The 11,270-nt window shown below is 45.5% G+C and overlaps 1 protein-coding gene across 1 annotated transcript in view; it reads left to right on the top strand.

The window, feature by feature from the left end:
• Positions 1–6,864, top strand: part of LOC113814323 (uncharacterized) — a 49,744-nt gene extending 42,880 nt beyond the window's left edge. The window contains exon 19 of the mRNA XM_070123286.1: positions 5,876–6,864. Coding sequence (XP_069979387.1) covers positions 5,876–6,730 — 855 coding nt within the window. The 3' untranslated portion in view covers positions 6,731–6,864. The remainder of the gene's footprint in view (positions 1–5,875) is intronic.
• Positions 6,865–11,270: the final 4,406 nt, after the last annotated feature.

Here is an 11,270-nt window from a genome sequence, read left to right as displayed (position 1 = left end):
ATGTGTGGATAGAACAACCAGTTCTGGATCTTACAGACAAGGGGATCGGTCGAGTGCATAGACTTTACGAGGGTTAAAGAGTTACGGGAGTCAGTAAAAACAGTAAAAGAGGAAGAGGGGGATGAGTATATGCGTCTTAAGGCAAAAAGGAGTGCATATAGTTCTGTAGTAAGGACACTAGATTCAGGAGGGAGGGTGTATTTGAAAGTGCAATTTGGGAATGTTACTGCGAATCCAGCTCCTGAGATGGATTTGGAACCGTCAGTGTAAACATGAATGCTGGAGGAATGGAATGGACAGACAATGGGAGAGGTCGGAGATGAGGGAAGGGGGAATGGGAGAGGAGGGTATCCATGCGTACAGGGAGAGGAGTTGGTAAACGTGGAGAAGAGGTAAAGGTATGAAGCAAGGATTGTGGAATAGTTAGTTTGGTAAGGGAAAATTGGTGAAATCGAGCATAGCATCGAAGAGAGAGAAGTGCTCGACGTCGAGAGAGGGACGGCATGCCAGATTCAGTATGTAGGCTCTCAACTGGAGAGGAGCGGAAGGCGCATAGTGCTAAGCGGAGACCGCTGTGGTGAATTGTATCAAGGTGAGCAAGAAGAGAGGTTGAGGCAGAGGAGTAGATATGGCATCCATAATCTAGAGTGGAGAGAATCAAGGTAACATGAAGATGGAGGAGTTTTGCGATCTGAGCCCCAGGAGATATGTGAAAGAGTTTGTAAGATTTGGAGCCGACCTTGAGCTTTTTCTTTGATGTACAAGATATGGTCTCGCCAGGACAATTTGGATTCAAATATAACGCCTAGGATTTTGCCAGAAGAACGGCATTGGAGTGGAGCGTTATATAAGAAGAGTGGGGGTTTGGGGACCGTACGTGAGCGAGAGAAAAGGATGGGGAAAGATTTAGAGGTAGAGAAGCGAAAGCCATGGTTGGTGGCCCAAGAAGTTACTGATGTTATTGCAGACTGAAGGAATTGACAGAGATCTGGTATGGATGTGCCAGATGCATAAATGGTTAAAGTCATCAACATATAGTGATGCTCGGGCTCCTGGTGGTAGGACTGAGACTATGTCATTTACAGCAAGAAGGAATAAAGTGGTACTAAGCACATTTCCTTGTGGGACGCCTTCGAATTGAGGAAAAGATGATGACGTGGAAGAGGCAATCTTGACCTGGAAAGTACGTTTAGAAAGGAAGGATTTAATGAAAACGGCCATGTTTCCACATAAACCAAGGGAGGACAATTGTTGGAGGATATGGTATCGCCATGTGGTGTCATATGTTTTTTTCTAGATCAAAGAATATGGCTAATACATATTCATGGCGTGCAAATGCCGATGTAATGTATGTCTCAAAATGGGCAAGTGGGTCTGCTGTACTTCGGGCACGTCGGAAACCAAACTGGGAAGGGGAAAGGAGATTATGAGATTCAAGGTACCACATTAAACGGAAGTTAACCATTCGTTCTAGTAGTTTGCACAAGCAGCTAGTTAGAGGGAGAAGGGAGGTGTCGGAGCATACGATAGTGAATACCATCAGGGCCTTCATGAGTGTTGCGGCACAACTGTAATGCAGCGTTGAGTTCAGAAGAAGAAAAAGGAGCATTATAGGACTCATCAGAGGATAGGGTGAAGGTAATAGGGGTGTGTTCCTTGATGGCTTTAATGGAAGAAAAGTGTGGGGAAAGGTGAGAGCCACTACTGACCTGGCTGAAATGGTTGCCCAGTTCATTAGCTACTTCGACAGGCTCAGAGATGAGAATATCTCGAATATGGAGGACGGGTGCAGGATGGGGGGATGTTTGCCTGATAATTTATGGATCCGTCGCCAAACAGCTGAAATAGATGTAGAAGATGTAATTGAGGAGACATAATTTTGCCAGCTATTTGTTTTGCTGTTTTTAATTGTACGGCGAAGATGGGCAGATGCTCTTTTAAAGGAAATAAGGGCTGATAGCTGGTGAGGGGTGCCTCGTTTGTAGCGATAGCTGTTCCAGGCTGCTTGTTTTAAGCGAAGCAGTTTGGTGCAATCAGAATTCCACCATGGAACACATTTAGAGGTATAAGGTCTTGAAGTTCGAGGAATGGCTGTATAGGCAGCTCTTAGGATCGTGGTTGTAAAACAATGTAGCATATCTGAAATGGACGGTAAGGGGGATGGAGGGATAGGTATAGTAAAGAGTAAAGTGAAAGTATGCCAGTCAGCTCTATCAAAGCACCAGCGTGGAGGATTAGGAAGTGGTACATATGAAGTAGGAGAAAGGAGTATTGGGAAGTGGTCTAGAACTGACCAATGGAAATCTAGATGTAAAGTAGGAGAGCATAGAGAGAGGTCAAGGCATGAAAAGGATTGTGTGCGCATGTCAAAGTGCGATCTGAATTAAGAATAATTAGGTTATTTGTGAAGAGGAAGCGTTGTAAAGATCGGCCTCGGGAGTTGGTGGTAGAGTCACCCCACAGAGTGTGGCGGCAGTTGAAATCACCAACTACGAGGAAAGGTGGTTGGAGTTGGGAAATTAGTCTCAAAGGCAGTAGAGTCAATGGGATGGGATGGGGAGAAGTAGACTGAAATCACTGTGATCCAGCGGCGAAGAAAGCTGCGAATAGCTGTGCACGAGACAGAAGTTTGTATGGGAGGTATGACATAAGGTGTTTTGTGATGGATAAGTATAGACGAGGCATAAAGGGAGTCTGGGGAAAAGATAAAATGGTAATTGGGAATTGGAATAGGAGCGTGTGTGAGGAAAGTCTCTTGGAGGCAGATAATAGATGGATTATAAGAAGCAAGGATATGACGTAAGTCTGATCTATGAGAGCGGAAACTGTGAATATTCCAATGTAGGAGAGCTATATCCTAGTTGATTTATGAATGATAACGCAAGTACGTGTTGGGGAATTTGAAGGGGAAGGAGCTAGGGGGTGTAAAGGAGGGATATTAGGAGGTAGGGAATCTGGAGAAGGGCATTGTTGTGCCATGAGTGATTCTCGTGTGTATCCGGGAGGGAGTGCAAAGGATAGAGGGGATGGAGGAAGGGAGAATGTGCCTATAGTTGGGGTTGAAGGGGTTGGGTTGTATTGGGAGGGAGTAGATGTGGGGGGAGTATTAGTGTTAGGAGGATGAATATCGGAAGGATGGATAGTTGGAGTTGAAGGGGATGTGTTGTCTTGGGAGGGATTAGGAGGAAGGGGTGTAGGGGTGCTGTGAGTAAGAGGGGGATCCATATCAGGAGGATGGCTATCGGAGGTGGACGGAATTGAGGGGGTTAAGTTGTGTTGAGAGGGAGTAGGAGGAAGGGGTGTAGGGGGAATATTAGTAGGAGGGGTATGAATATCGACAACCACTTCAAGTGTGGAAGGAGCATGAGTTATGTCTCAAACATATAGCTTTGAATGTCATCCATTGTTTCTGCAGTGGAGTTTGTTGGAGAGTTTTTTGAGAAGGTAATTGTTTCTGCACTGGAATTGGTTGGAGAGTTTTCTGGGATAAAGGTTTTCTTATGAGGGGGGGAAGAGGAGACTGGTGTCTCAGGAACAAAGGTATAGGTAGGTGGAGGTGATTGTGCTGTAGGGGAAGAGGGGTTAGAACGTTTAGTCTGTCTACTGCGGGTAGTGCGGGGAGGGAGAGGGGTTGGTGTTGGGGCTGTAGTTGAGATAGGAGCTATGGTTGATATTGGGGTGTCTGGGTTTAGAGTGGCAAAGGAATTGGTCTGAGGGATGTAGAATGTAGAAGTGGAAATGGGGACATTTTGGGGTGGAGGGGGAGGGGCTGAGCGAACGATGTTACTAGAATATAGAGTATGAGAGAAACCTTGTCGACGTGCTTCCTGTCTGGCTTCACTTAAAGTGAGACCGTTTTTATATCTGAAAGTTGCTACCTCAGATTCAAACTTGTAAGTGGGACAGCCTCTATAAAATACATTATGGGGGCCGCCGCAGTTAGCACATGTTCGTGTTTGTGCTGAGCAGTTTGATCGATTATGACCAGGTTGGGCACATATGGGGCATCGGTCTGTGGAACGGCAATGTTTGGCAGGATGTCCAAAGCGCCAACAGTTTTGACATTGACGGGGAGGAGGTTGGTATGGTCGAACAGGGAGGGATTGTCCACCAATGTAGATATGCAAGGGAAGGTCATGTGTACGTAAGGTAATTTTGGCAATATTGGTCGGATTCTTTCGTTGACCTTTAGGAGGAATGGTGTAGCAATGTACTGATTTCACATCTTGGTCTTTGAGGCATCCTAATAAGTCTTCTCCACAGTCTGACCAATCTTTGGTATCGACTGGGCAGTTTGCTGGGGAGAGAGAGACAGTTCCGGTACAGGTATTAAGGGTTGGATGAGATTCTGCAGGAATGGGGTTGCCAGAATGATCAGTTAAATTTGATAGTGCTATAGATTCAGTTTCTGATCTGACTGTTACCAGACGGGAGCGATCGCGTCTGGTATAGAAAGGGACTCTGCCTACTTGTTTTTGGAGGCATTGTTGAAAGAGAAGTGTTGCCTGAGTAAGGAGCTGTAGGGGGGATCACGAAAAATCGGTCCCATTTAGCTGGGCTAAACAGAGTATTTAAGATATCTGTAGGGTTGTTGGTGGTGGATGGTCGGGGACGTGTGGAAGAGGGAGTATTACGGAATGATGGAGAATAAGGTTGCAAGGTATTAATAAGGGAGGATTGGTTGTTTGATGAAGGTTGCAGGGGTAGAGTTGAATTTGAGGAAGTTGGGTGGGTAGGAATGTCTTCTGGAGATTGATTCTCTGCTTGGGTGGGTAATGCTCTAGCAGGCATTGAGGAGTGGGTAGTAGTTTCAGTGTTCGGAGCCGTGGTCAAAGGAGAGCCTGGGTTGGGGCTATTTGATAAAGGGGCTAGCCTCATAGCCTCTAATATAGGGGTTACATTTTCATTACTGGTCATGGGGAACCTGGATTATATAAAAAAGCCTAAACGGTCCACCTCTTTTCGCTACTGAAGGTAAGGGCTAGATTAGTCGGGAGTACCGTGCCCATAGTTCCCGCAGGCCGTTCAGGACTGGCACTAGGTCAGCCTTTCATCCTCTCAGCACGGCTGTCACACCTTAGGAAGTAGATAGTAGAAGGGGATGGAGAAGAGATGGAAACAAAAGCTGGAGAGGGAAAAGACCATGCAAAATTAGTTGAGTCGAGGGCTGAGGCCCTAGGCAGGGGAGATCCCTGTATTGGGTCTCAGTCTTCGTCTCCTAAGCCCCCCCACGACAACAACGGGCAAGGGATTGGGGGGGATATTTCCCCAATAAAACCTTTTTATCCGCTATAAAAATCACACGTGACCCCATTACCCTAACGTTTATGACATATTTTGCCCTTCAGATTCTGTTGAATAACAATAATAATGGGTAAATAAATGAATAAAAAATAATACTCCTAATGCCATCCCGTCGCCCCCTTTTGCCTCACCTGGGGGAGGGGGGCGAAACCGTCTACTTTGAGAACCAATGCATTTCATTATTACTAGTGTTATCCAGAAAGACCGAAATATTGACCGAACTATGCACAGGCTACAGATAAATGAGTCGTCTATTGAGTAGGATCAGGATAAACAAGATGCATATTTTTTTATATTCTTTTTATTAAGGTTCCCTCTTTACTCTTGCTTAATCTTTTAGTCATCAATAAATATATATATATATATATATATATATATATATATATATATATATATATATATATATATTTCGGTACTGACACATGATGTTTGCACTAGATATATATTTGCATATATGCTAACTTGTGTAATCTATTTTAAGATTTTTAAGTTCTTGGTTGAAATAGTCTACATTTTACAGTGATAACAATTTTATTATCATATTAATCTGTTTTATGTATTTCCTTCATAGCAAACACCAGGCTGCGAAAATGCAAAGAATAAGAACAAGAATAAGAAGAACAAGAACAAGAAAAAGAAAAAGGAAGAGAGAAAAAAGAGGAGAAAATTGAAGAACGATGGTACAGAACAGACACTACGAAATGATAATAGAAAACGACAAGGCAGAAAGAATGCGAAAGAAATGAAGGAAAGTGAAGGTAATGGAAATGGTAAAGGAAATCGTAATGGAAAACGACAAGACAGAGAGAATGCGAAAAAAATTAAGGAAAGTGGAGGTAATAGAAATGATAATGGAAATCGTAATGGAAAACAACAACAAGACAGAGAGAATGCGAAAGAAATTAAGGAAAGAGGACGAAATGGAAGAAGAGGACAGCAAGAGGAAAAGAGTGTGAACGGAAGGAAGGAAGATGAAGGAAGACCGAAGCCACAAGGTTATAATGGCGGGAATGGGAAGAGAACACAGCCGAAAGATCGAAAGGAGGGAACAAGAATGTCAAAAGGGAGGACCAAAAGACAAGCTAAGAGGATAGAACGGAGAAAGAAGGCAGATGCGCAGAAAACGAACAAGAAACAAAAGAAGCAGAACGAAGACGAGAAGGAGGACAAGAAGAAGAAAAAGAAAAAGAAGAAGAAGAAGAAGAAGAAGAAGAACACCGTCACCAAGATCAGTAAGAAACAACCAACCGTGTACACCCGTAACCATCGCAATGGTAATCGCGTCGATGTTTGGATCAAGGTTACGTCCTTCCTCACTTGGATGGTAACGGTCGTAACGGCGAACAGTCCCAGCCCTATGTGTTACCGCGCCCCGCAATTCAAGTCAGCCCCGAACATAACGCAAGTTCTCCCCGCGTGCGGTTAGTCGGGAATCTGGGAATCTTAGGACTAGGAATCACTGAAACCAGGCATCCATTCTTCTGTGGATTACATTGGAACCGCCCAGCAGAATTCCTCACCAGTGCTCCCACGATTATCGTAAATGTGTTTTGCTGCTAAGATGAAATTATGAGGTTAGAGACAGGCTTCATGTTGAGTTACGCTATCATCTGAACAGAAATACAATGAAAATAAGATTATTCTTCACCCTTGTAACAGATTTTCCTCCAGCACTGTACTTTCCCAAAATTAAAGTATTTCTGATATTTGATTTGCAAAAGGATCAGAGAGAATCACACTTATATACTGCATGATGTACCTGAAGAAAACCTCAGTGATCACTGATTTTATGTAGTTTATTTTTAAATTCCAAGGTGATTAATAGCGCATTTGGTGATTGTGTATTCAAAGGCTAATGGTTGGTGTCTTAAGTTATTGGCCATATTCAAAGGTATGAAGGGGATATATATATACATATGCATGATACTGCAATGTTTGGCTACGGTTAATCATTGCTGATATAATCTGGTAAATCATAATAAAGTATTGATGAGAAATTTTTTTGTTATTCTACCAATCTAAACATTACATCAAATTACCATTAAATCTCAGTCTGAACCTAATCAAATACACACCTTTCTCTCTCTCTTACTTTCTCTGCCTCAGTCGCTCTCCTATTCATTCATCTTTCTTACTTTCTCTGTGCCCCCCCCCCCCATCTCTTCCTCCCCCTTCAGTCATTCCGACTACCCACGTGCCCCCCCCTCCTCCCTTCACATAACGAAGGCTTCTCATGGCCAGTAATGAAGATGTAATACCCTTATTAGAGGCAATGAGGCTTGCCCCTTCATCAAATAGCCCCACCAGCTCCCTGACCCCAGGTTCTCCTTTGACCACGACTCCGAACACTGAAACCACTACCCACTCCTCAATGCCTACTGGTGCATTACCCACCCAAGCAGAGACTCCTACTCCAGAAGACATTTCTACCCTTCCAACTTCCTAAAATTCATCAACTCTACCCGTACAACCTTCATCAAACACCCCAACCTCCCTTATTACTACCTTACAGCCTTATTCTCCATCTCTGTAATACTACCCCCCTCAACAACACTCCTGCTTCCACACGCCCCCGTCCTTCTACCACCACCAACCCTACAAGTATTTGAACTACTCTATTTAGCTCAGCTAAATGGGACCGATTTTTCGTGATCCCCCCTACAGCTCCTTACTCAGGCAACACCTCTTTCAACAATGTCTCCAAAAAACATGTAGGCAAAGTCCCTTTCCGTACCCGACGCGATCGCTCCCGTCTCGTAACAGTCAGATCTGAAGCTAAAGCTATAGCATTATCAAAACTAACTGATCTCTCTGGCAACCCCATCCCTGCAGAACCTTATCCAACTCTTAATACTTGTACCGGAACTGTCTCCATCTCCTCAGCAAACTGCCCAGTCGATCCCAAAGATTGGTCAGATTGTGGAGGACTTGCTCGGCTGCCTCAAAGACCAGGACGATATCAGTACATTGCTATTCCATTCCTCCAAGACGTCATCGAAAGAAACCCACTAACATTGCCAAAATTACTTTCAGTACACATGACCTTCCCGTTCGTATCTACATTGGTGGACAATCCCTCCCTTTTCAACCATACCAACCTCCTCCCCGTCAGTGTCAAAATTGTTGGCGATTTGGACATGCTGCCAAACACTGCCGCTCCACAGACCGATGCTCCCTCTGTGCCCAACCCGGTCATAACAGATCAAACTGCCTTGCACAGACACGCACATGTGCTAATTGCGGCGGCCCCCATAATGTATTTTATAGTGGCTGTCCCACTTACAAGTTTGAATCTGAGGTAACAGCTCTCAGATACAAAAATGGTCTCATTCTACGTGAAGCCAGACCGGAAACACGCCGACAAGGTTTCTCTTATACTCCCTACTCCAGTAATGTCTCTTGCTCTGCCCCTCCCCCTCCACCTCAAGATGTTCCTACACCCTCCCTTATACCTACTTACTTTCCTACTTCCACCACTTCCACTTCTACATTCAACCTCCCCCAGTCAAATCATTTTGCCATTCTAAATCCAGACACCCCAATCTCAACTACAGCCCCAACACCATCTCCTCTCCCTCTCCGCACTACCTGCAGTAGACAGACTAAACGTTCCACCCCTTCTTCTCCTACCGCACTTACCTCCACCTACCTTTACCTTTACTCCTCAGGCACCAGTCTCCTCTTCCCTCCCTCATATGAAAACTTTTGTCCCACAAAACTCTCCAACCAACTCAACTGCAGAAACTATGGAAGACATTCAAACCTATATGCTTCAGACACAAAATTCCATAACCCATGCTCCCTCCACACTTGAAGTGATTGCCGATATCCATACCCCTCCTACTCGTATTCACCCAACACCCCTTCCTCCTACTCCCTCTCAACATAACCTACCCCCCCCCCAATTCCGTCCACCATCGATATACATCCTCCTGAAATCCACCCCCCTCTTACTCATAGCACCCCTACACCCCTTCCTTCTAATTCCTCCCAAGACAACACATCCCCTTCAACTCCAACTATCCATCCTTCCGATATCCATCCTCCTACCACTAATGTCCCCACACACCACTTCCTCCTACTCTGTCCCAACACAACCCACCCCCTTCAACTCCAACTATACGCACATTCTCCCTCCCTCCCGGATACACACGGGAATCACTCATGTCACAACACCCCCTAGGTCCCCCCCCCCAGATCCCCAACACGTACCGGCGCTTTCACCTATAAAATAACAAAGATATAGCTCTCCTACATTGGAATATTCGCAGTTTCCGTTCACACAGACCAGACCTACGTCATATCCTTGCTTCTTATAACAACCTGTTCTCCTTCCTCAGACATAAATATCCTTCACTTGATCTAATTCCCTTACCTAAACCACCATAACCCTTTCCCTCATCAACCCCCTTACCCTTCTCCAACTTTCCAACATTACTCTAGATAGTTGATGCATAGCAACTATCACCTGACATCACCCTTTACTATACCTTCCTATAGTGCTATATGACCGTAGATGTCTAGCACATTTATTTCGCTTTTAACCATTAACCATTAACTTACTGTTTGTAAGTGACAGCGTGATAAAGAGGGTAGGGGAGAGAGACAGAGAAAGGGATTGAGAGGGTGTAGGATGCAATACATGCAATCTCACAGACCACGTGCATTCATATCTACTGGTCCGCATGGTCGCCACGTGGAGCGTGCCCACGCTGGTACCCCACGCTCGCTGCCTGCCCTCGCTTAACCCAGAAGCCACACCGCCAGCCAAGGGGTATATAAGGTCATCCAAGCTGACCCTCAAGGGCTTACCTGGATCTTGAGGTCCAAGGTTTTTCGTGTTTGTCATCGTGGATGATTTAAAGAGATTTGACACCCCCACGACGAACAAGACGATTGGCTCTTGGTGTAACTGCTTTGGGTGCAGTTACGCAATACCTGCTTTGGGCTAGTGCCTTTAATTACAGCCTTGATGTGCGAGTAATTAAAAGCACGACGCACAGTGGCAGCTGACAGTTTCGCTGCGAAGTGTTCGGCCGAACACATAAGGGCTCACGCCCGTTCGGGAGGGTTCCGACCCCGACCGGCCTTCCCATATAGAGACTGTTGGCTACCCTGTGTGCTTCACCGTTTTTTTTATACCATTTCCGACCTTTCATCGTCCAGTTGAATTAGCTCTGCTAGCCTCCCCTCTACCCATCATCCATCACCCTCGCTATGGCGTAACCCTATGGGTCACGTTATCAAATTAGCGTATTCTGGGGAGCCTATCTCTTGTGAGGAGGCTCTCCAGAATATCTTCATTATCACTGAGGTGGCAGTCACACACCTCTTTAAGGTCCATAATGGCTTCAAAGTGACAGTTGCCAAACCTGAACACCTGACCCCATTTCTTTCGGCCGACGGCCAAAGAAAGTTAAAAGACCACGGCTTCTCACCTGTTCCCTCCCCCGAGATGAAGGCTAAATGTACGATCGTGGCCAAAAAGATCGACAAGACGATCCCCCCACGATCGTGCGAGTCCATCTGCCAGGAGGTTTCCGTCAAGAACGGTGTCACTGTTCTCGACGTCTATAAGCCACCCGAGTCGCGAATCGTCAAGATTCGCGTCTCATCCCCCGAGGAAGCCCAGAAACTTCTCTCTCGGGGACTCATGATGTTTAATACATCGGTCCCCACCTACAACCTGGAACCCGAATGCTTTATTCACATCGACCAATGCCTAAACTGCTACCGCTTCCACCACAAAAAACACCAGTGCACACACCCCCAGAGATGCTCTCGGTGCGCCGGCGACGGTCATTTCTTCGCCAGGTGCACTGAAAGCATCAAATGCTGCAACTGCGAGGGATCGCATGTCGCAGTTAGTGGATCCTGCCCTAAACGGAAGGAAATACTCAAGGCAAAACGAGCTGAGCTCCGCCAAGACACAAACACTGTACCTTCCTACGCAACAACAGCTGCCA

Source organism: Penaeus vannamei, chromosome 7 (assembly GCF_042767895.1).
Source record: "Penaeus vannamei isolate JL-2024 chromosome 7, ASM4276789v1, whole genome shotgun sequence".
In the NCBI taxonomy this organism is placed as follows: Eukaryota; Metazoa; Arthropoda; class Malacostraca; order Decapoda; family Penaeidae; genus Penaeus; species Penaeus vannamei.
This window is presented reverse-complemented; position numbering and strand designations above follow the sequence as displayed.